Raw genomic sequence first — 26127 nt, 5'->3', positions numbered from 1 at the left:
TCCTTTAATGACAACTTTCAAAATACTTGATAAAATAAAAACTATTGGTATATATATTTATATATGTAAAGCAAGCTTCAAAGATTCAAAATCTAAAAATATTTTGAAGAAAAACCATACCTTACACTTGAATTTGAAGGAAAATGATGGAAGAAAATTTTTTCTTTCCCCTTTGTTTGATGTGAAAAGAAAGAAGATGAGAAAGTGAGAAAGATGTTATATATATTATTATTACTTATTAAAATATTATTACTTAATAAAGATATCATGAAATCATTGATTTTTTAAGTAATGGAAAAATTACTATTAAGTCCTTTCTATCAAAATAAAATAGGATAATTCACTTTAGTCTCTATAGTTTTCTAACTTATTCAATTTAATCCCGAACTCGATATTGAATTTTTAACTTAACCACATACTCCTACTAATAATCCTCTGTGTTTTAATGTTTGACGGTTTTCTCTAAAAATGATCACAATTTCTTATACTACTATTTGTTTATAGATCACTTATTCAAGGACTTCTACCATAAATATTCTTCTTCTTCTTTTTTTAAAAGTAGGGATGTTACATTAATGGGGTCGTAGTGGACGCTGCTAATGCGAGCATGATAATGAGTCTTCTCATCAGAAGAGTATGTTTCATAAAACTTAAACATAGGTGTGAGGAAGGAAAACATAAGGGGCCTTCTAGTATAATCAAGTTATTTGTGTTGTCCATCTCCACCAAAGGCGATGACATTGTTAGTATAACATGTTACACTCTAATGTTGTCACAAGTTATAATAATGGGGTCACGACTTTTGGTGGTGGTGGATAAGACACATCACTTGATTATACTGAAACGACACTGCGTTTTTCTTCCTCGTATTTATGTTTGAGTTTTTTAAAGCATCCTTTTCTGATAAGAAATTTGTTGTCGTGCCCGGATAAACATCGTCAACTATGACCCTATTTATACTCCATCTGTAACACCCCTAACCCGTATTCGTCGTCGAATTAAGGTTACGAGGCATTACCAGACAAAACCACAATTTAGAATAGTCTCTCTCTCTCTCTATTTTTTTTAAAACTCCAATATTAAATATCAACCCAAAAAAAATATAAACCACATGTTCAAGTAAACTAATGTACCACGAAGCAAATTTTCATGTACTTCATATAAATTAATGTTCAAACCACATAACCCTAATATTAATGGCATTTTGTATAGTTAATACATATCCCAGATCTATAGTTACATTTCATACATTGAAAATATATTACTATAATTATTACATAAATTGAAATTCAAATATAACATTTTATACTTACTTCAAGCACCTAAACAAAACCAATTGCAGCATAATGCAATAATATGGTATAATCTCATATGCACTTTAGTAATATTAAGGTATGGTCGAATATACTAATGATGTATATATACATGTAATATGCATTTTGTCTAAAAAAATTAAAATGGGAATCACATTAGTCAATTGAATACAAATAACATTCCTTTGCACACCTAAATCGCATATATATATATATATATATATATACCTAATCTCATATTTCATTCTATTAACTAATCATTGAATCATTCACACCAATATAAAATAAAAATTGACTAAGATCACCACATACCAAAACCGAATCTACAAGCACCCATATACGCTACATATAATAGTACGAACATCAACTTGATATTTCTAACTATTTATCAAAAGCTATCCAACATGTTTAATCATAATTCTCTTTTACCTTTGAAATTCTTACCTAAACAATCAACCAAGACAATTATATTACATGACCATTTCTTACCAAACAATCAACCAAACATTTATAATGCATGTTCATTTATTACCAAAACAATCAATCAAACAATTATAATGCATGTTCATTTCTTACCATTTAACAACTACACTTATATGACTAAATATTCAAACATAGTATATGTATATGCTTGTTACCACGAAACCGATATTAGCCAAACCACAATTGATTAAAACATACCCATTATCAAATTATATATATATCCATACATATCAAGCATATATACCATGGTTGAAAATGCATTAACTTAAACATCATCTCTAGCCATTTTCGCATGGCTTAATATATATACAACTCAAAATCAAACCTAACACAACAAGCCTATACATGCCTTAAGTTCAGATTTTAAAATTTTAAAAGTACCGAATATCAGTCGATAGTGCGATAATGATTCTTGACGATCCCTGAGCTTGTAATTAACTTTCAAAATCTATAAAACAGTGAATGAACAAACACACCATAAGTTAAAATAACTTAGTAAGTCATACGCAAATACCTTTCAAAATACATATATAAATTATACAAATAAACCGAATCCTACTAATATTGTACATGTACATATATACTCATATATAAACGGTTCATTCATCTTTCATGTTATATATATAAGCTTACCTTTACTAACAAACTTGGTATAACTCAAACATACCTGAATTTTCCTAATTCAAGCCCACATTCGATTTTTGTGTTATATAAATACTTCTTATACCATTCAGTTTCGAGAAAGATACCCAGACAACTCAAAAAGTTCATATAAAGCCAACGTCCCAGACGTGGTCTTACATGTAATCAAATAACGATGCCACTGTCCCAGATAGGGTCTTATACATAATCATATATGACGCCAAAGTCTCAGACTTGGTCTTACACGTAAACCTTAAATTGATGCCAACGTCCCAGACGTGGTCTTACACAAATTCACATTTCAACATTCCTGTTATTCAAATGACTTTTGAATAACGTAATTCAATCAAATTAAACTCGTAAATAATCTTTCTATGTAAAATACAAATCGACAATGTAGTATACATACTCATATTTCTACTCGAATATGAATCAAATAAGTATATTAATTAAAACTCAATTATTTACTTATGAACTTACCTCAGCAAAGACGAACGAAACGGAACGACTACTCGACCACTTTTGATTTCCCTCGTTCCAAATCTGATTTCTGCTTTTATTGATCTAATTCAATACAAATTTAACTTATTTAACCATATATTCATTCAAATTTACTTAAAATCTCATAAATGGGAAAATTGCATTTTAGTCCCTAACATTTCACATTCTTTTCAATTTAGTCCCTATTTCCAAAAATCACAAAATACACAAAATTCATCAAAACTATGCCTTAGCCGGATCTTTCTATAGTCCATAGCAACCTATATATTTTTATTTATTTCACATTTAAGCCCCTAAATTTTCAAATTTCACAAATAAATCCCTAATTTAGATTTTTATCAAAAATCACTTAATTAAACATGAAAATCAAACATCAAAAACTTATGTTTCATCATCAAACAACAATTTCATCACATTATCAACAATGAAAATTTTCAAATTCATCAACAACTCCAGAAATTAACACATGGGCTAGGTAATATACTAAGCAACGATCTCAAAAACGTAAAAATTATCAAAAATCGAGTAAAACACATACCTAATTTGAACTCCAAAGTGCCAAACCTAAGTTTCTTTTCTTTCTTCTTTTCTTTTTGATGTTTCGGCTATGGATGAACTATGCATGGCTTATTTTGTTTTTCATATACTTTTATTATATGTTATTCTATTATTTACTATTTTAACCTTAATTATAAAACATAATAATAAACTAATATATGTCCATAATGGTCCACTCAAGATACTAATGGTTTAATAACATTATAAGGACTCCTATTTAACAAACCATAGCAAATAAACACCTTTAACATATAAAATGCCTCTTTTATTTTTTTATGCGATTTAGCCATTTTTTCCAAATTAAGCACTCAAATAGATAAATTAAATTACGAAAATTTCACACATGTTAATTCGCATACTATAAGTACGGAAAATAATATTAAAATATTTTTCTGACTCGAATTTGTGGTCCCAAAACCACTGTCCGACTAGGGTCTAAACTGGGTTGTTACAGCATCCCTTGACAGCATAACCTTTGTAAACTTGAAGCGCTAGTTACACTTCAACCCCAAACTGTATAATCACCGTTAACTGGAACTTTGAGTTGCAACGTGACCCAACTTCCCGAGTGATGGCTCCATACTCACATGGCTAATGAAATTTGTAGGTCACTCAACTTCATGGCACTACCGTAAATTCAAACATTCCTTAAAACTATAACAATGTCTATCTCAAACACAGATAAAATCTTTTAGCTAAGTGAAAACGCATCTTACAAAATACGTTTTTCTTTCTCTCTCCAAAAAAAACATACACCGATAAATTTTTAAAATTTCAACCTAATTTCTCAAATGATTTTTTTCAATATATAGATTAACCAAAATATATTAATGATAATTCTAGTAATTTATGAATATTTTATAATACTATTTTTTTTCTTTGGTAAAACATATCCTTATAGGATTCCCAATCACAAATATAGAGGATGGTATATTTTAATAATATCACGTATCATGATATATACATGAATTTCTTAAATAAAATGAGAACATATTGATTACCTTTACAATACCCAATGTGAAATGCATGTATCACAACAATCCTATAAAAGACAACATATTTTGTTTACCAATTATAGAAAAAAACCCAATGCTAATAGTTTAACAATATATTTTGTTTTCCATGACTTGTGTCATACTTTTCACCCTTTTTCTTCATATAAAAAGTTTGAATGGCTCGGTCAAGAATTTTGACTTAAAATTATATATTAATTACCTTGATAAATTAAAATTTAAAATAAATATTAAATATTATTTATTAATATAATATTTTATATTATTTGAGATAATTTTGAATAAAAGTTAAATATGATTATTTGAGTATCTAATGGTTTTAAAAGGCAATAATTTATTTCAATTTTTAATAAAATTATTTTTACATATCGAAAATTTTCATTTTAATGAATTAAAAATTTAAATGATTTATCAAACGAGTGAGTTTAAGTATTTTTTAATCATCTCTGATATTTTGACTGAGTTTGATTTTCTATTTTTTATACTAATTCAAGTTTTGCATTTTAAATTTATTTTGATAAAACAAAATTTCACTATTTTCGCATTATAAAATTTAAAATTACTTATAATAATTAAAAAAACAAATTTAGCTGCAGTGCGTTTTTAAGGTACACTACATTATTAGTTATGAGTAAAGTTTGGTTTTAATTACTTAATTTAAAAAATTATAATTTGGTTATTAAATTTTTTAAAAGTTTTCATTTAAGTCATTGAACTATTTTAAAGTTTTTATTTAAATCATTGGCCTTTTAAATTTTTTTTTTTTAAGTTTCGCTGGCAAGCTTTAAGTGATAATTCAACGTTCGGTACAATTGATTAATGCTCATTAACGAGTAGAAAAATATACCTTAGATCTAAGTTGATCTGACGGTTAGTGTTAGAGATCGAAAAAAAATCCTATTTGAATTTGGTTAGTAAATTCACAATATCCAAAGCTATTTCATAAAAAAAAAACTTAACTATGGAAGAGGAGGGGGAAAATAGTTTTCGATTGATATAGGTAGTGCGAATAAAAATAAAGTGATATAGTATTAATTTTAACAACTTGTAATTTAATAAAAACTTTTGAATAATTTAATGATCAAATTATAATTATTTTTAACTAAGTAACTAAAACAAAAAAATTATCATAATTTAATCAATGAGGGTACAGTTTTTTTTAAATAAGAAAAAACATAAAAAATGCCACGATCTGAATCGTGTGTAATCCTACTAAATAACAGATTAAGACTCCGTTAGTCCATTTGGGAACGTTAACTTAATCAGAAGCATCCAATTTTAACGGCCTACTTACGCCCCATCATTATTGTTTTATCACCGTCCGATCATATCAACCTTCCTAATCCAACTATGATATCCCAACTGGTCCCTACTTCCAATATTATAAATTTAAAAACCTATTTTCAACGACCTTTCCCAAAATTCCTTTGTGTTTTCTTCCTCAAAAATTCAATTCAACAATTTATTTTTTTTAATTTTTACTGAAAAATCAAATTCACCAATCATGAGATTCAAGAAAGGTAGCAAAGTCGAGGTATTAACCATGAAGGAGGTTCCAACCGGCGCGTGGCGCTGTGCCGAGATTATCTCCGGCAACGGCCACACTTACTGCGTCAAGTACGGTTGGTTTCCGATCACTGGCAAGGCGGCGTTGGTCGAGAGAGTCCCGAGGAAAGCGATTAGGCCTTGCCCTCCTCCTATAAATGGGACCGACGATTGGGTTCCTGGCGACGTCGTGGAGGTGTTCGACGAGTTGTGTTGGAAACCAGCGGTGATCGTTAGAGTTTTCGGTGGAAACAACATGTTTTCCGTCAGGATTCTTGGATTGAAGAGCCAACTCAAAGCACATCAATCTCGATTGCGTGTTCGACAATCTTGGGAAGACGGCAACTGGCTCCTTGTCGGGAAGGTAAATCTCCTGAACCTTTCTTTTAGTAATATATTTTAATATATTTCTTTAACCTTTTTTGTTGGGACGTTGTTGATTCTTACCCTAATTGTTATGATCCATAACAGGGCTCGTCAAATTCCAGTGGACCACCGAAGAGGAAAAGATCTTCGCTTGGTTTTCCGGAAGCTGGTGGAAAGAAGATGAAGGTGATTGAAAAAGGTAGTTTTGGTGGTCAAAGACTAATAGTTCGGCTTCCTTGTCCTGCTTCTGAAAAGGTAGATGCATTTGTTTATCCCAAAAATATACTGGGTGAAAGATGTATGCCTTCTTCATTTCGTAGACTTGATGATACCTTGAGTTGCACATCGTCTGTTGGTAGTTGTAGTGGTTTAGGGAATAATGGTCTTAACTTGTCTCCTAGTTATGCAACAAACGGTTGTGAAAACTTGGAGGATTATTGTAGTGATGCTGACTCATATTCTGAAAGGTGTTGTGGGGAAGATGGAAGTTCTGTTTCCCCTAGTGTGGAATTGGGAACTGATTTCCATAGGTCGGAGCTGCATGCCTATCAGAAAGCTCTGTGGGCATTGCATGCTTCTGGACCTTTGACTTGGGAAAAAGAAGAAAAGGTAACCAACCTACGTCGTTCTCTTAATATTTCTAATGATGAGCATTTGAGGGAACTAAGAAAGTTGAGACATGATGATAATAGGTTTTTTATTAGTTGTTGCTAGGTTTAGTGAATCACATTTCTATCTGGTAATGCACTAGTGTTATATTTTACTCAAATAATGCAGATATTGTAAGGATACTTGAAATTTTCAATTTTGTAATTAGTTTCTTTTCCTATCTCCACGATAGAAGCTTCTGTTCTTTATGTAATTCTTTTTTGGCTGAAGTATAAAAAAGGCCCCTGAGCTAAGTAATCATTCAAGCCCCTAATGTTTTACTACAATCAACTGAACCTTCAAACATTTGTTTTTAATTTAGCGTAATATATATAAGCATTCTTTTCATTTTTGTTTTTGACCTTTTGCAAATGTTGTATATTGTTGGGTGGATGTTTCAGCACGGTAAGTTCTATTATCCCTTGTGAAACTGTTGAGTTTCATTTAATACAAAGAGGTGAATTACGTTTGTTGTTTCTAAAACAGTTTCCCTAAAATAAATTTAAGTTTATACAAATTCAAGTTCCAGAAATAGTAACATGAATAGCCTGTTTCAGTATTTCCCAGCGCGTACATACGTGTGCAATTTTGCCCTCTATGATTACTTCAACCTTGTCCATGGTCTTTACCTGACCTTTTTCTAGTTCCCTAGATGGGGTCTTGGAAATTGTGATGTGGTGCTGGCTGGTTTATGGATTCTAGCTAGTGTTTCATACATTCCCCGTTTATGTACGTGAAGCTGTTCTACATCATATCATGATGATGTACAATTGTTATACTTGCTTATTTCAGCAGCATATGGAATTAATGTTGAGAAATATCTTGATGCTTTCTCAGAATATCTCATGGCCAATGTTGGAGGCATCCATACTTTGCTTCTAAAGCCATGATGGATTGAATATGTCAACTCTCGCTGTTGATCAGGGGACAACATCCATGGTTTATTCCTAAAGGAACCCTTAGGCCCTGCTTTTGGTACGAATTATTTCTAAAAATATTTGAAAATTTTGATTTATCTATGGAAATGCTGGTATAGGTCATTGTATTCCTTGTTGCAGAAAAACAAGATAATCTTAAAAGCTGCCCTACAGTTAGCATGTAAATTGATAGGTTGCAGGTGCACTTATGGAAAGACATATCTGTCTTATTCCCCCTCCCCTTCTCCTCATCCCTTCTATAGAGTACATGAGAATTAAAGTTATATTCCATAGTGGAAAGTTTTGTATCTCTAGACTGTGCATATCCAATATGATTAAATAAATGTGTGTATATATATCGATTCATATTTTTTTGCAAAGGCTTCTAACTTTAATGCTTGAGTATTGACTAGAAGATGCTACCATCACTTATTTTAATTTTTGAGAATGAAATGCACCCACTATACAATAATTAATTAAGACTTAAATATGCGCAAATATTTGATTTTCAAATTCATTTACCACTATAATTTATGGTAATCTAAAACCCAAATTCCTTTTCAGATGTGTGAAGAGCATTTGTGTGTTTTGTAGGTGTTTTAAAATTGAGATTGGTTTTTGATAGGGTGAGATATAGTTTTGTGTTTCATGTGGAGCATGTTTGTTGACTTGGATGTCATAGTTGGGACGTATTATCTCCTTGTTTGTCCATTTGTACCAAGTTATGGTGTTTGTTCATGGGCAACTTAGAAATTTTAGTGGTTCTCAATTAAATGCAGCATCATCATCATCATTCTTAATTATATATATAAATTTACAAATATATTATAACTATACCTTATCTATGAATGATTTATTCTTTATTAAGAAAAATATAAAGAAAAAATAAAAATTGAATAGCGAAGAGTTTAATTTATAATATATTAAGTTTTTATAGCTTGTATTGATGTTTTAGTAATGATTAGGAACTTTTTATTGGTACTCGTTTATTATATTAAATAATATTGCTTGGTATTAATAATATGGAGTAAAACTATATTGTATATATTTTTAGCCATTAATTATATTGTATATTGAATACAATAAAATGCTTTAATATTTCATGCTCTTTTTATATAGATTAAGCATGTCAAGTTTAAAATAAATTAAAATTTTAACTATTCATTTTATGTTAAAAGAGTTTCAACCTATACAATATTTTAGATCAATATAGAAATATCGAATTGATTCAAAAATTTACATACATAATAAATACAAATATTTTAATAAATTCAAGGATTTAATTGTTAAAATGTTGATCATATAAAAATTAAGAAAAGTGTAAAATTGATGAAAGTAGAACCTCTTTTTTTTTTTTAAATATTTTATATCACTCCCAAAAAGTAAGTCTTTAGAAATCTGCCGATCATATAAAAATGATGTGTGTATATACATCTATATGCATGATATCCTTTTCATGTAATAAGTGTGAGTGTGTGTTAGTCTTTTATCACTCGTATACTGTATATCAAATTTAAAGTATACTCATAATTAGTGAAAATTTTATATAATAAATATATAGTATAAAAAATTAATTGATATTTTTATTACAATAGTAAAATAAAATATTTATTATGTTTAATGTGTTGGGTTTAAATATTATTATGATCAAAATTTTATTGATTTATGATATAGATAAAGACAAAACACTCTCTTAAAAATATATTTTAATTTGTATGTGAAGGATATTTTAGTAATTTTATAGTTGAGTTGGTGTTCAATTGACCCGTGGCACTAACTCAGCAAAAACTTAAATATCTAGATAATTTGGCTTAATACATTATTTGGTATTCGTGTTTGACATTTTTTAATATGATACTTGAGTTTTTATTCAATGCGATATCTATATTTGGCAAAAGTTAAACATTTTAGCACATGAATGTAAGAATGTTAACTTTTAGTATTTAATTGAGTTTAGGATTGATTTGATAAAATCTTATAATTAATTTTATCAAATCAACCTTAAAACTGAAAGAATCATAACCATCAAATTGTATTTAATAAATTAAAATAAATTCAAAATTAGTACTAAATTTATTCTATTGACAAAATCATGAAAATTCAATCCTAAAAATATTAGTAATTAACTTTCATCAAGTCAATCCTAAAAATCAATTAAAGACTAAAATGATAACATAGTTACTTTTGGGTAATAAAATAACTTCGCTAAATGCAGGTACAACATTGGGTTAAAAAAGCACTAAATTAAAAAGATTTGTCAAACTCAAGTATTGAATAATACATTAAACCATAAAATTTCTAATTGAATTGATGTCTTATTGATATTAACTCAATTAAAATTACTAGATTATGGCACACCAAGAATGTGAGTGAAAATATTGATGTAACAAATTTATAGAAAATTGATATAAAACCCAAATATGATTTTATCTAAAAGAGTAAAGTTGAGTTAATGAAAAACATGATTACTTGGGTTGAAATCCTATTATTCCTATTATGCATATATATTTTCTATATTTATCAAAATATAAAAGGATATAAGTACATTTAAAATAATATTTAATACTTTATTAAAGAAATGGACTTTTGATAATTTTTAATTGAGTTGAGGTTCGATTAATGGGTAACACCAACTCAATCAACTCATTAATATATAGCATAGATAATGACAATAATATATGTAAATTAACTATTTATATTTAAAAAACATATTTAAGAAAACTACTTACTTTCTAAAATAATACCATATTTCTTAATATAATTTTATATTCTCTTTTAATACCATATTTAAAGCAAGTTTTCAAGGATACTAAATCATGAAACCCAAAGCCTAGAAGTTTCCTTCTAAATTAATCCTAGAGCATGAAACCCTAGGGCCCCTTCAATAACCATGATAATAGCTTAAGATTTGTCGATACTTATCAGGTATCAAATGTTAATGGAGTTTACTGAATACAACGAATCCAAAACCTTCAAGCTATCCTTAGTTCTAGAGCTTTCTCAGGTGTTGCAGAGAGAATTCAAAGAGAAAGTAAAGTTTGCCAAGGAAAACATAAAGTTTGGTTAAGAAGCCAATACTGACTTTATACATGCATGCACGAGGGAAAAATTTAGTGGGCAAGTTCATTCTCCCCACTACCCCTCCTTCGACAACTGTGACTAATAATTTTCTCTCTTTTATTAATATCTCGTCTAATTCTAACTAACCTTCTCCAGGTCAATTATCTAGTTCAACCAAAATAATAAAACTAACCATACGAAAAAATAAGCATTAATCGTCTCTTAACTGGGGTGATATGTACTCTGCAAAGGAGCTTCGCCAACCACCAGGCTCGCCTTAATATGGAATTCACCGAGGGCGTACTCATAGTCCTCAAGCACTTAGCGAGTTCTTTAACATTTTATTCTATAAACAGTACTCAAATACCCTAGACTACATCGGGCGGGATGTTACATACGATGATTGTGGGAGCCTAAGTCCCAAGTCTAGGCAAAGGCTAAATGATCAAGCCATGGAGGAAATGATATCCGAGAACCCCTATATAGTCTCCATTTTAACTCTTTTTTCCCAAAATGGTTCTTTCTTTGATTTCTTTCACAAATTTGCCTTCAACAATCCCTGCGATTCTTTTTTTTTTAATCAAATTTGTCAATCATGAGATTCAAAAAAGCTAACAAAGTGGAGGTATTAACCAGGAAGGAGGTTCCAACCGACGCATGGCATTGTGCCGAGATCATCTCTGGTAATGGCCACACTTATAGCGTGAAGTACGGTTGGTTTTCGATCACTGGAGAGGCGGCGAATGTGGAGAGAGTCCCTAGGAAAGCGATTAGGCCTTGCCCTTCTGTTGGAACAATGGCAGCAGCAAAATAAGAGAACAGAGAGAACAGAACATGAAACAAGGTGCAAGAAAATTTTTACTTGCTCACAAATGTGCAGCAAGGGAGCTTATGGCTGATAGCTCATTCAACTCATTCAATCAACTAGAAAAACAACATATTTATAGTCAAATACATCACCAAATACTACCTACTACCACTAATTAGCCTACTAACTTGATAAACATTGCTTGTACACATAAACAAGCCACCTAAACTAGTCATTCAACACCTAATGCATCATGTTGTCATCAACTTGTTCATTTTCAACTAGTTTAATTAACAAAGAAACTAAAGAGAAAACCTTGCTGTTACAGCAAATACACGTGCTGCAGCATGTCATCAAGCTGCATGCACTTCAACCAAAACATGTAACAGCAGCATGGTTGGCCAATTTCAACACCTTCTCCTATAAACGAGACCGATGATTGAGTTCCTGGCGACGTCATGGAGGTGTTCGACGAGCTATGTTGGAAACTGGCCGTGATCGTTAAGGTTTCCGAAGGAAACAACTTTTTTGTGAGGATTCTTGGATCGAATAGCGAACTCGAAGTACATCGATCTCGATTGCGTGTTTGACAATCTTGGGAAGATGGCAAGTGGTTCCTCGTTGGAAAGGTATTTTTTTTTCTTCTTTTTCTTAATTTCTTTTCATTTATTATGCTTTATTGGTTCTTACCCTAACATTTCTTTTCGATAACAGGGTTCGTCAAAGTCCTTATCGCCTAAGAGAAAAATATCGTTGCTTGGCTACTTGGATGTTAGTGGACATAAGAAGAGGGTAATTGAAAAAGGTATTGTTGGTGGTAAAAGGATAATAGTTCGACTTCCTTCACCAACTTCTAAAAAGGTAGATGCATTTGTTTCCCCAAACAATGTACTGGGTGAAAGATGTAGGCCTTCTTCATTTAATAGAACTGATGATATCGTGAGTTATGCATCATCTGTTGGTAGCTTTAGTGTTTTAGGTAATAATGGTCTTAACTTGTCTCCTAGTTATGTAACAAAAGGTTATGAAAACTTAGAGGATTATTGTAGCGATGCCGACTCTTATTGGGAAAGGAGATGTAGAAAAGAAGGAAGTTTTGGTTACAGTAGTGGAGGATCGGGAACGAATTTCCACAGGTCAGAACTACACGTCTACCAGCAAGCTCTTGAGGCATTGTATATGTCTGGGCCTTTGACATGGGAAGAAGAAGCAAAGGTGACAAATCTACGTTGTACTCTTAATATTTCGAATGATGAACATTTAAGGGAGCTAAGAAAGTTGAGACATAATGATAATAGGCTTTCCTTCTTTTGTCACTAGATTTAATGAAAGAATTCTTTCTGGTTATGCAATACTGTCATGTTATTATTCATATTCTTCCTCCGATGTCAATTTTTAGTTGCGTTGTATTATTAGGTGGCTTTTCAATATTAACTCAACAGAGTAGAAGGTTATTTCCTCCAAGTCGAATAGCATTCAAATGATAAGTAGTGAAGTACAATTTTGTTACTGGGAGGGATACTCTAAAGAATTCCATTGTATAAGTACCCAAGTTTCAGAAAATAGTAACTTGTAAAGCCTGGTTGCTCTGGAATATTTAATTTCTACTGTTCTCGTCTCTAAAACTTTTTTTGATCTTATCCATGTTCACCAATTTGGCTCTTGTAAATTATGATGTAGTGTTGGATGGTTTATGGATTCTACTTGGAATTGTATGTACCTGCAGGTTTAGATATGCTTTTGCATCTTTTGATGGTGAGTATAAATATTGTATTTTCCTTTATTTCAGTAGTATATGGAATTTATGTTGGGGAATGTCTTGGTGCTTTCTCAGAATACCTCATTGTCACTATTGGAGGCATCAATACATAGCTTCAAAAGCCATGATTGGGTTTAAGTTTGGCACCTCTTGCAGTTGACAACCTGGCAACATCCATGGTTTATTCCCTAAAGAGTCCCTTAAACCATACTTTTGGTATGAATATTTTTATAAATCTTTTCAAATTTTGATTTTTCTTTTGAAATAATGGTATAGGTCATTATATCTGATGTAGATGCCGATAAATCTAGATAATCTTAAAAGATGCGTTTCAGTTTTAGTATGTAAATTGAAAGGTTGTTGCACTTAAAAAGTATTCAAGTTGTAATAGCCATAAATTTTGGTATTTCTGGATGACCATATCCAATATTGGAACATTTTAGGCTGCATAATTGATAAAATGCTCTGAACCTTCCCTACTCTCTCTGCAGAAAGACTTCTTGTATTAACTGTCTGAGTAGACAAGTTTAATTTGTTGCCTTAAGCTACATTCTAATTGTATAAACAAGGTGATGTTGAACTAGTTGAAATTGAAGTTTCCATACCATGATCAAATGGTGTTTTAACATCATTGTTGGTTGCTTGATATTGCGAGATGGGTATTTTTGAGCCCCTTCAAGCAACTCCCAGTTTGAAAATCATCACCTGCCCATGAAAGTTCTGTAAGAAAAATTCTTGCATTATGTACTATTATTTTTTATCTTTTTTTATGGATTCTGTTTGAGAAAAGATCATTGTTGTGTTTAACGGGTTGGTTTTCCCTGATTATGTACAGTGCATGAGAATCCATCATACAGGTAACATGTTTCCCTAATCTTGATCAGTGTTTGATGCTTTGAGAGACTTTTTTTGATTGATGTTTGACTTTAGAAATTCGAATATTGGATTCCTATTTATTGTTGTTACATGCAGTATAAGCTTCAGTTCATGCCTTTCGGTACTAGTTAGATTCCTCCCAAATCCCAATTGGTAAGTTCTGTTTGCTAGTATTTGCTATTTGCATGGGTTATTCCACCTGTTTGCACTCGTAATATATCATGGTTAACTGGCCTTCACTTTAGACACCTCCATGTTTCTTGTCACATATGAAACTACAGATCATGAGGCAGAGACGGGTCTGTAGAGTAGCCCCAATTCTTGTTCCTTTTGAAGTCAAATTTCAAACCTATACTCCTCTTGGTATTGGTTTTTTGCATAATGCCATTGTTTAAGTCTTAATCTGGAACATGAATCCAAATATTTTAACACAATCATTTCTTTAATAGAAAAACAAATTGAATTTTATTTTTCAAGGGCAATCTCATAACTCTTTTAGGATTCCAAAGAATGCCAATGTCGTGGAGGGAATGATAAGGCATTTTCAGGAATTGTTTCAAGTGAAGTATTGTTTATTGAGCTTCTGTCATGTAAATATTGTTAGTTTTTTGTTCACAAGTGTGAGATTGAAATGTTAGGCATTTTCCATCACTTCAGCCCCGACAGTAATTTCTTCCTCAATTGTTCTCTACCATCTGTTTTGCCTATATCAACTTTTGATGTTTTCATGTTCACTGTGATGTTTTTTTTCTAGAAACTTTCTACTTTGGGAGAAAAGGAATTTCTTTTGGTCCATCTACAAGTAATTGATTTAAAATATTATTATTCCTGATAAGAATTGATTAGAAATATTAATATGCTTTATAGAAGAAAAGAATTGATGCTTTTGCTGCCAATATTTCAGTTGCCAAACAAACGCGTAATTGTTCACTGAAGCTAGTTAATAGTACATGTTAATGCTGAGTTTTTGCTCATAGGTTGAACTTATAATTAATTAATGAAGAAAAATGTTACATTGGACCTTAATAAATGGAAAAAGCACATTAGTTTGTTACGTAAGCAATGGAACAAAACAGTTTTAGTTCGTATGTGATTCGATTTTTGGACATTAAAGCAGAGAACTTGAGTTATTAGTTTTCTTAGTGTAAAATATGTTGTCTCCGGCTGGTTCCCATTGGAGTTATACCACACCTTCACAGTGTTTTTTTGCCTACAAATTTATCGACCACCAGGGGACCTTTGCAGCCATTGTTGGCATAACCAACAATAAATGAGAGCACATGGTTTCTTCTGATTGTTGATTTCTGCAACCGAGCTTCCTTTTCTGGCTATGAGTTCAATGGGTCGTTTGCCTTTTGGAACCGAGAAATTGTTCACTGTCAAGGATTCAATTATCTAGCCTGGTAAAGGATTGTGATCATCTTCAGAAGTTGGTCTTGGGAAGATATAAGGACCTTCTTTGAAGTTTCCATTATTTAGTATAGATTGGTTGCAAATTGTTGAATCAAACAACAGGTTAGTGAATTATGAACTTCTATTTCAATCATAAAATGTCAATGTGATCGAGTTTATATACCTCGAGTACGTTTTGGATTGTACAAGGTCTTCAATGCAACTGAATCAACAATGGGGCCACAAGCTACATTTGTCCTCTAGCCTGGATTATGTATTGGGATCTCAATTACATGCGCATCAACTTGGAATGCCTATGCATATGAATCCCACCCATTGCTAGTATCTTCAGAACTAGTTTCTGAATGCAAATTTTAGGTTGTCGAGTAGGGTTTATTTTTCCATATATGCAGATGACATTGGTTTTCTTTCACAGCAAGTTCTGGAAACCTGCTGATATGCTAGAGTCAGAAAAACTTGCAAAAGGAATACATGATTCCTTACTTGTCTGGATGGCAAGAGAAAGAAAGAAGAGAGGTGATTGAGATATTTGGTAACCAAAATCCAAATTCTCAAGGCAGTTCTAAACTCAAAATTGTAAGTAAACTGTCACTCAAACCTTTCAATATAGTGTATGCCAGGCATTTAAATCGTGGTCTTATGCTTTTTAGTAACAAATACTATCATGATCATTAGTAGTAAATATTAATAGCGGTGAAAGTAAAAAACAACAAATTAATTACTATAATATTGTGTTGCAGCTGTTATTTAAATCCTAGCTTATACTACTCTGTGTTTAGTACATTAAATTCTTTAATATAATCTGACATATTCCTCTGCAAACAGACCACCGTGATCATTAATGAAACTTTAAGATTGTACAATCCATCAGGCGGCATGATTGCAAAAGCTGTAAGAGATGTTCGGTTAGGAAAAGCTAGTCTTGCTTGCTAATATAGATTATCTTATCGCACATGTTGCATTTTACCCTGACCCTCAACCATCGGGAGGATATGTGCATCTTTTTTGACTGAGTGTTCGGCATAAGGAATTGCCAAAGCTACTCATTACAATGCCGCTACATTTTATTCCCCAACCTTGTGTTGGTATGTACCTTTTCCTAGTACAAGAGAATCGGGAAAGACACAACTCTATTGTACCAATGATCGTGCAAAGTAAATAATTACAAAAAACATCTAAATAGTAAGCCCACCTTAAGATGAGTGTGGTCTTAATTAAGTTTTCTTAGAGTCTATAGTAAAATTGAGATGACAAAGGGTTTTGTCTCTATAGGGATTGAATGATAGAAGTTCTCTCTTGAATTTTCAAAACTTCATCATGTGGTAAAATATAATATTCAAGAGAATATAATATTCTTACTGCATGATGGTTTTATTTTCACATGATGCTCTCCATAATTATACGACGCTACACCATTCACTCACCTATTACATTCAATCACAATATAAAATTTAAGTGATACTTGAGTCATTCCATTGATGCTTAATGTGCATAGCTGCCAAAAATTAGGGGTTTAACCCAATTAATTCATCGATGCTTAATGTACATAGCTACCAAGAATTGGGGGTTTAACCCAATTAATTCATGTATTCACCTTCAAGATGACATTTTTTTTTGAAATTAATAGGGAATGGTTAGCACCTCTACCACGCCTTTCCTAAGCTTTATGACATTTTATTAGAGTTTTAGCACTTAATCAACCTAAATATTCTCTACTTAATGACTCGAATTATAGCAAAATCACCTAAATATAAGATAATGCCAAAATATTCTAAACAATATTAAAATATCCGTAATTAGCTAAAATTCTAAAAACAATAAAAATAAAGGCAATTACACAAGATTAAAAATAAAATTATCATGCAGTAAAACTATTATATTCATGTGAAAAAAAATCTAATGGCAAAACTTTAAACAAAACCAAAACAATAAATTTAATAAAACCAAATAAAATTAATTTCTAAAATCAAAATATACACATGAAAGTTTTCACTATTCGTAGAAGGAAAATTTTGAAATCCTGCATTTTTTAATTGAACATTTCATTAATTATATAAATATTTACATACACATGCATGATTTATTACTTTGGTAACTAATAAATTATTTTACCACATAAATATCAATTATGGAAGACATGATCATTAATTGAATGCATCGAAGCTTCTATTGCTTCATCTAAAAAAGAAGGATCGATATCCTCTAGTGGATCGGTGAAATGATCTTCTTCATGCATCGCGAATTTAGATATATTTAGTTAATTATGAAAAGTTGTACTACAAAACAGTAGATTTATTCTCTCGTAAAGACACCAAATTGCTTCATTTTATGTTTGGTATTTTCAGTTGGTTACAACACCAACTATAACATCACATAAATACAACTGCAACTAGAGATGTCCAGTTTCAGTTTTTTGTTCCCCCTAAATGGATGAGTTGCGTAACATTTTCCAAACAGTTTTAATTTACAGGTGACGCAATTTTCGGACACTAAGCAGCATCACATCATCCAGCACCGGCCCACAAAGAGAACCCGAATTATCACTTTTTATGGTGTAAATTGTGCTGTAGAACATGATCCGAGTTCGTGTTGACTCTGCCCTGAATGCAAGTCTAGCCGCTTTGAATCCACCTTTGCCCTTGGAGTTATACGACACCATCACCATGTTTTTGCCTGCGAATGCTTCGACCATCATTGGACCTTCGCATCCATTGTTAGCATCGCCAACAACAAATGAGAGTACGTAGTTTCTTCCAATTGTCGTCTTAACGATCTGTGCAACCGCGCTTTCTTTTCCGGCTATGAGTTCGATGGCCCATTTGCCCTGTGGAACCGAGAGATGTTCACTGTCGATGTACTTAATGGCTTTCAGGGATTCAATTATCCAGCCTGGTAAAGGACTGTGATCATCTTCTATTTCGGGTGGAATTATAAGTCCTTCGGAAGTTAGTATTGGGAAGATATAAGGACCTTCTTCGAAGTTTCCATTCTTTAGTAGATTGGCTGCAAATTGTTGAATCAAACCATCAGTTAGTGAATCATGATAAACGATTTCAAAAACTAAATGCTAATGTGATCGGTTAGAGAGTAAAACATGTCCTTAATCACCCTAATCTTCTGCTTAATGAGGGCCCCATTCCCTAACCTAACTGAAAAGGCTCCTTGGGGTACTATTAGCAACATGTCATCTTGTTTTTGACCTGATTTTATGTATTCAACATAGCCAGAAATTTCCCGGTTGGGAATGGACTTGCCACTCATCACTTTTGTTCCTTTCAGTTCCGATGCCTTTGGACCTTGCTCGAAGTTCCCATTTGGCAATAAACCTAACATGTTTCAATAACCAAATTTAGATCAAGGTTGATTTTATGTACTCATTAGCTTCTAGCTCAACCTAAAGCTTAACTTTATAGCTGCTCTAAGTTTCCGATTAAAATTAATAGTAAAGTTTTTAATAAAGAATTATTGTGTAATTGAACTATAAATTTATTACTAAATTGTTAAACAAAAATGATTGGTAGTGTATATGAATTTATATGCCAGCAAAGGATCAAATATAAATGGTTAATGATATTTGATATTAGTTCGTAGGAGAGGAATCTACTTTACCTATATAACTTACATACCTATGGTTAAAACAATATATTAAAGCCTACTCCATATAATAAACAAATAAATACCATACTAACTATGGGCTCAGTATTGTATGTCAGTCAATTAATAGATGGGTAATTCTGAAATTGTGAAGTTTAGGAGAAGAAACATGGGAGGAAACATTGGGTAGATCTTGACCCATTTAAAAGCTGGCTCGTTCATAACACAGCTAAATTTATTGCTCTCACACCAAACAACCCAACTTTACACCAAATCATCCAAAAAGGAAGCCTCAAGTTCATTAAAAGCTTCTTCCTCGACTACTCCTATACTATAACATCATGCTCCATTTATGAATCACGTAAAGAGTGATGTCAAACTTAGTCTAATTCTTTGTTTTCATGTACCATATGCGTGCTTTTATCTTACAAATATTCATTCATTCATTCACTATATTATGTAGTAAACAGAATAAAACTGGCCCAAACATTGTAATTGCAGAAAATCACATGTATAGTTTGAATATATAAAAATGGAGAGTATAATGGGGATTGCAGAAAAGAAATAATATAGATAGCTTTGGAATCAAAATCTTGTAAGCTGTTCCTAATTCTGAGTAAGAAGAAGAGTTGCAGATGCCATGCATGAAGTGCTAGACTGTTGATGGCTTTCAAAAAGAAAAAGAAAAAAGGAAATGCAAAAATGGAGAGATATTCGAGGCTGGCTTAATTACCATCTTTGGCAGATGAAGCTATTTGAGAAGTGGTGCAAACCAGAAGCAATACGAACACCGCCACCTTCTTCATTTTGTATTATATTATTTCTCAAGTAAAACACCTTACAGACACACACATAGAGAAAGGAAAATCAGAGGGAGGGAATTTGGATGGAAAATGACGACTGCCAGTGTCGCCTGGTTTGCTGTAGACAAAAGCCAATTTTACTTAGTTAAACTAGATGGCTGCCACTACAAGACCCATCAAATAGTACTCTTTCGGGATTATCATTATCCTCTTTACTTCACTACCGGGGAAGGCTTTTCTCTTATAGAGTTGTAAATTCCATTCTATAGGGTTCTATTGTGAAATTAAAAACTCTATTCACAGATATAAAATCTAAATTAAGCATTGTATTCAATTTGGAATAAATATATTTGAATTTAAAAGTTTTTAATAAAATTTTAAAATCATTTTAATTTGAGTACATTTTAGATTGTATTTTAAACTTTTTTTTAATAAAAATTTCCATGTAATGGTTTTATATGATTTATTGTGATTGATGATATATAATATATATTTGGTTTTCTATTTGAGAAATATTATTTTTAATTAATAATAATTAATTTCATAATGAATTTGCAATATGAAAGCTAAATTAATTAGTTCTTCTCACAGAACCACTGATAAGCCATAAAAGTAATATGTTTTTAATCCTATTCTTGATGCATTTTTGGATGATTTATTATATAAATTAGTGAATTTGATGCTCCTAATCCTTTAAATTTATGTTTCTATACTTAGGTGAGCATAAAGGAGCGAAAAGACAAGTCAAAATCGAGCAAAAAGAGCTATTTTCAGCATCCACACGGCCTGAGCATTTTCACGGCGTGTGGCCAGCCCGTGTCGATTTCGCAACCTACTTTCCTAACACGCGGAAAAACCCAATTTTTCCTTACATGAAGAGGAAGATGTCTATGTTCATTTCCACCGCAGTGCATTATGAGACTACTAGAGGAAGATGTTCATATTTCCTTACATGAAGAGGTCTATGTTCTTGTACACTCCCGGCATGTTATTTTATTTTCTACCCAAAAAAAAAAGGTTACATTTCTCTTATCCTATAACATCTGGGGGAGCTAATTTCTTGGTTGACTAGAAATTTAATTAATTAATGGAATGATTTAGGGTTTAAAGTTTTTATAATGATTAAACGCCATTTAGATGCATGACTCCAGATTTGGTGTTCTTTTGGTGGAGGTTGATTCAAAGCCACATGGATATATTTATCCACAGGCTGTTGCATTGTCCACTAAGGGCTACTTAATTTTATTACTTTCTAATCATTTTTAATATACTTGCTTAATTAAACTTCAACACTAATTATTCTTTCCATATAATAAATTTAAAACAAATAAAAACTAAACAATATCAAAAATAGAAATTTGATTATTAGATTAATGTATCATTAAATTTTCTTCCACCATTCATTTATTAATTTAAATATCAATATTTAAAGGAAATGTTATTCATAGTAAAAATATATTTACGGGCCTAATATCGAACCTATGGGGTTCTAAAAATAGTTTGTAAACAATGAGGAACTAATTTGAAACAAAACTGAAAGTTCTAGAAAAATTAGAAAATTTTTGAAAATAGGATCACACGGCCGTGTGGTCAGGCAATGTGACAAAGCCCAGATTGTGTGGCACAGGGACATGGCGGTGTGACCAACCGTGTGATAGATCGTATAACTTTTGAAGTAAGTGCTAGATCGTGTTCAATTCGAAGTTGAGTCAGACCATGTCGCAAGTCATGTAACTCACTAACTTGAAACACACGGCCGTGCAAAGAGACCGTCTGTAGCACACGGCCATGTGACATCCCGTGTGCCCCTAATTTTTCCTTCAAATGCAAGCTTACCAAAATGTACTTACTTGAACATCAAGTAACTCATTTACCAACAATTAAACCTATTTAAAACACACTTAAACAAGCCCGAAACATGCCAAAATCATCCAACCTAAGTGTCTAACAAACGTGTCTTCATTGTACGCCACAATTCAATTAACAAGCTTATCCACAAATCATATCAAATAAGTTACATTCTAACTTATGAGTTCATACATAAAAAAAAAAAAAACATTCCAACTTATCATCTTATTCTATCTATTCATATTCAATACTACCACAATTCAAACATTTCCAAATGATTTATATCAACTAACCAAGGTTATAGGCACACTTCATTCCAAACACCAAAAGACACATACATTAATCAAATATGTAACACATCAAAATATGTATCTGACATAAATACAAAACACACCTATTACATGTCATATAACTCAAAGATAAACATATCAAAAACTACCAAAAAGATATTCGGATAGTGTGATTCTTTGAGTTGATCTGATCGCCCAATTCCATGAAAAACGTATCTACAAGTAAACAAGAAAATGACACGAATAAGCCTCTATAGAGTTTAGTAAGTTCAACAGTTAAAATGATAAAACTTACCGAATTAAACATAACATTTATAATAACAAGAGTTATAGACAGTGTTTCCTGTCAACCACAACCATTAACAGGTGAGAATATACATACAATCATGTACAAGTTACATTTTAATATAACTATACGAGATCATTCAATATTAAGCCACAATGTTATCAGGAAATTCATGAACAACTTTAAAACAGTTCAATAACAAGTAATTTAACATTAGAGATATTACCCGATGAACAATATACGGATATGAGTACACAGTTATCCATCTAAAACACACCAAAAGCTCAAATAACTCAATCTAACCGAAAACACACATTGGCATCAAGTGCCTAGCCCATAGGCTAACATCCCTCTGAAAACACGCCTGGGTACTAAGTGCCAAGTCCGAAGGCTTTACATCGCAATAAATGTTGAACCTCGATATACTCATTGTTTAAACACAAATTAAGAATCATTGCCTCGTCACAAGTCAATCTCGTACAACGCGCACTATAACTTATTTTCAAGAAATTAATTTCTAAAAATTGTTTTCAATGAAAACAAACATATTCACCAGGATTACATTCTAACTAAAACTTTACATATATTTATATGTCTAAACCTTATACAAACTACATCCTAAGCATAATTCTTAACCGATTGTTTTTATCCACATCATCATCATTATCCAAAAATATAATCTTTATTTAAATCTTTATCTGAAAGTTTACCCAAAATCTACTAATTTTTTTTGTTTCCCAAAGCTAACATCACGTATGATTGTCTGAATTGCTAGAGAGGGTACTTCTTGAGGACTAATATGAAAATCATCACCTGTCGGTGAAAGGGATGTTTTGTAAGAATTATTATATATGCTTCCTTACAAATGGTAGCATTTGTCATTGGTACAACAATAAGTGATTAAATGCTAAAGTTACATATTTAATGTAATTAAATTGGTTAATTTATGAGAATGCACCACTAATTTTGCCATATTTATTGAATTTTGTGCAGGAATGCAATTTGGGGCTAAATAGAAGAAAAAGAAACAATTGGGGCAAATTGAAGAAAGAAGCAAAGAATGAGGGCCAAAGTAGAATTTTTCCAATATTAATTAGCTGAAAATTTTGTTGACTTAGTGGGGGAGATTATTTTGGGATTTATTTTATTATGGAATATTTTTCCTTAATTTCCTATGACTAGTTGGCTCCTAATTTAGTAAATCCCTAGTATAAATAGAGCTTGTATTGTTCATTAATTCATCAATCAAAAATATTAAGTTCTTGTCTTTCAATACATTCTCTCTTTTCTTACGTAGCATTGTTGTTTCTTTAGTTTCCTTTCCTTCAATTTTTAATTTCCAGTAGCTAATCACCAAATCAAGCCATTTGCAATTCCATTTTTCAATTTTTTTTCCAAATAGTCAACCACCCCACTTTAATATATTCCAACCCCCATACTCAATCACATCACCCATCTTTTCACCATTTCTACCTTATTTAATTTATCAAACACCAACATGCCCCAAACCTTAGCCAACTAAACCCATTTTCAGCTTTAGGCCGAAATTAGCCACGTCAAAACCCGTTAGTTACGAACCCGAGCCATTTAACTCCTAAAATTCCAGTACTTATTACTTCTCAGGATTAAGAGTATGATTTTGTCAACTCATAAAGTCAGATTAACACTAAGTCAAAAAAGACGTCGTTTGATTTAGTGTGGTTAGACGTACAGTTGGAATTCCGAAAAGAACGTTTCTAATCGGTTTTCTGTGAACACATTGGCGTGCCAAGTGGAGATTGCTGTTTGGTTCCGTCAAGGGAAGTAGTAACCGGATTTAAATGTCCCACGCGGTTGAGGGCATTGGTTCGAGCTAGGCTCTTTTAGAACGCAAAGCTGACGAAGTTCTAAATCACGAACGTTTCGTGGTTGTTCGATCGGTAAGAATTAGTTATTGGACGTTCCATAACTAATTTACACAAGGAAGAGTTGGTGTCCGAGGCGTCCTTGGTAGCTATAACTAGTTTATTGGAAAAGAGGAGTTCATCTAATTTCGAAGATCGGTTCAAAGACGAGGAAAATTCATGTCTAAAGCTGAGCTCAATTTAATTAATTTTCCTTAATATTTATTTCACGGTTTTTATTATTCTGTTTTCAACTTTTACTTTTGACGTTATTTTTCTGTTAATTCCAGGTTTTCAAATTTTTATCCCCCTGAACGTCTTGGGCACGACAGCTGCCCCGACATAAATCTGGTCAAACGAGCAACAGTTTACAGTAAACCAGTCTCTGAGGGATCGACCCTACTCCCTATACTGCATAATTTGCAAACTAAGGCGTAGGTTTATATTGGTAGATTCGACACCCACCATTTTTGGCATCGTTGCCGGGGACTGGCAACACTTATAATTGTTTAAATCATCTTCATGACCAGATCTTCATCCGGAGATCTCGAATATGACCCAGAGATCGAAAAATCAGCAAGAGCATGACGAAAAGAGACAGAAGCTCTTAAACGTGCAAGTAAAGCAGAAGTTGAGCTAGGACAAGGGCTCTTAGAAACCGACATTGAAAAATTGAGACAAGCAATTCGTGCAGAGGCAATTCGACGTGGGAAACAAGTCGAAGTGGTTGATCCTGAGACCGAACCACTTCCTAAAACAAAAGAAGTAGAAGACAACCTCGGCGAACCAGAAAGGATGGCGAACCGAACCATTCGTCAACTAGCCGCTGCTCCCAACGAGTAAACACCGTTATGCATCAACTATCCAATTGGAGAAACCCCATTCGAGTTGAAGTCAGGCCTGATCCACCTTTTGCCCACTTTTCGAGGCTTGAAGAATGAGAATCCACATACCCACTTGAGAGAATTCCACATGGTCTGCTCAAGCATGAAACCACAGGGGGTAACCGAAGATGAAATTAAACTTCGGGGCTTTCCTTTCTCTTTAGTTGATATAGCAAAAGAATGGTTATTTTACTTACCCCCTGGTTCTATTACAACGTGGGATGACTTATCTCGTGTTTTTCTTGACAGATTTTTCCCAGCATCGCGAGCAGCTGAACTTAGGAGAGACATAGTGGGAATTCGGCAACTGGAGAGTGAATCGCTCTACAACTATTGGGAGCGATACAAAAAACTGTGTGTAAGTTGTCCTCAACACGGTTTGACCGAACAATCACTTCTTCAATATTTCTACGAGGGTTTACTCCCTATGGAAATGAAAATGATTGACGCTGCTAGTGGAGGGGCGCTTGTCAATATGACTCCTCAAAGGGCAAGAGAACTGATATCCACAATGGCGGCAAATTCTCAACAGTATTGGCCGAATTCAGAACCCACAAGACGGGTTAATGGGGTAAACGTTTCATCCTTAGAAGATAAATTGGATAAGGTCACTAATATTGTTCAATCTATGCTTACA

At 32.3% G+C, this 26127-nt stretch overlaps 2 protein-coding genes and 2 long non-coding RNA genes across 8 annotated transcripts; 2 read left to right on the top strand and 2 right to left on the bottom strand.

Moving 5' to 3' along the window:
• Positions 1-5922: 5922 nt before the first annotated feature.
• On the top strand, positions 5923-8352 carry LOC105777513 (uncharacterized). 4 transcript variants are annotated; one of them, XR_008190057.1, is made up of 4 exons: positions 5923-6419; positions 6527-6676; positions 7907-8044; positions 8128-8352. XR_008190057.1 is itself a non-coding variant. In XM_052622656.1 (3 exons), exons 1-3 carry the CDS (start codon positions 6015-6017, stop codon positions 7949-7951), a joined length of 600 nt encoding a protein of 199 aa, XP_052478616.1. In that variant the 5' UTR covers positions 5923-6014; the 3' UTR covers positions 7952-8352. The 4 variants fall into 4 exon arrangements, 2 of the variants coding, with proteins under 2 accessions (XP_052478616.1, XP_012456281.1); XR_001128316.2 differs by having other exon boundaries at positions 6527-8044; XM_052622656.1 differs by having other exon boundaries at positions 7907-8352.
• Positions 8353-11005: 2653 nt separating this feature from the next.
• On the bottom strand, positions 11006-12404 carry LOC128033780 (uncharacterized). The gene is made up of 2 exons (XR_008189822.1): positions 12269-12404; positions 11006-11828 (listed from the first exon to the last, which is right to left on the bottom strand). It is a non-coding gene; the product is annotated as an uncharacterized LOC128033780 (long non-coding RNA).
• On the top strand, positions 12189-16386 carry LOC105775232 (uncharacterized). Its single transcript, XR_008189821.1, has 3 exons — positions 12189-12483; positions 12569-13069; positions 13689-16386. It is a non-coding gene; the product is annotated as an uncharacterized LOC105775232 (long non-coding RNA).
• A 1807-nt stretch (positions 16387-18193) lies between these two features.
• On the bottom strand, positions 18194-20437 carry LOC105776953 (protein DUF642 L-GALACTONO-1,4-LACTONE-RESPONSIVE GENE 2-like). Of its 2 annotated transcripts, XM_052622287.1 has the most exons (3): positions 20230-20437; positions 19103-19228; positions 18194-18905 (listed from the first exon to the last, which is right to left on the bottom strand). In XM_052622287.1, exons 1-3 carry the CDS (start codon positions 20300-20302, stop codon positions 18367-18369), a joined length of 738 nt encoding a protein of 245 aa, XP_052478247.1. In that variant the 5' UTR covers positions 20303-20437; the 3' UTR covers positions 18194-18366. The 2 variants fall into 2 exon arrangements, with proteins under 2 accessions (XP_052478247.1, XP_052478248.1); XM_052622288.1 differs by lacking the exon at positions 19103-19228.
• Between the last annotated feature and the right edge of the window lie 5690 nt (positions 20438-26127).

Source organism: Gossypium raimondii, chromosome 10 (genome assembly GCF_025698545.1).
Source record: "Gossypium raimondii isolate GPD5lz chromosome 10, ASM2569854v1, whole genome shotgun sequence".
In the NCBI taxonomy this organism is placed as follows: domain Eukaryota; kingdom Viridiplantae; phylum Streptophyta; class Magnoliopsida; order Malvales; family Malvaceae; genus Gossypium; species Gossypium raimondii.
This window is presented reverse-complemented; position numbering and strand designations above follow the sequence as displayed.

Bases quoted from the DNA above. Each gene is read 5' to 3' on its own strand.
- LOC105777513 (XM_012600827.2), top strand. From the start codon at position 6,015: ATGAGATTCAAGAAAGGTAGCAAAGTCGAGGTATTAACCATGAAGGAG. The intron at 6,420-6,526 runs GTAAATCTCCTG...GATCCATAACAG, and splicing joins ACTGGCTCCTTGTCGGGAAG to GGCTCGTCAAATTCCAGTGG.
- LOC105776953 (XM_052622287.1), bottom strand. From the start codon at position 20,302: ATGAAGAAGGTGGCGGTGTTCGTATTGCTTCTGGTTTGCACCACTTCT. The intron at 19,229-20,229 runs GTAATTAAGCCA...GAAACATGTTAG, and splicing joins AGCTTCATCTGCCAAAGATG to GTTTATTGCCAAATGGGAAC. The intron at 18,906-19,102 runs GTCAAAAACAAG...AACAATTTGCAG, and splicing joins TGTTGAATACATAAAATCAG to CCAATCTACTAAAGAATGGA.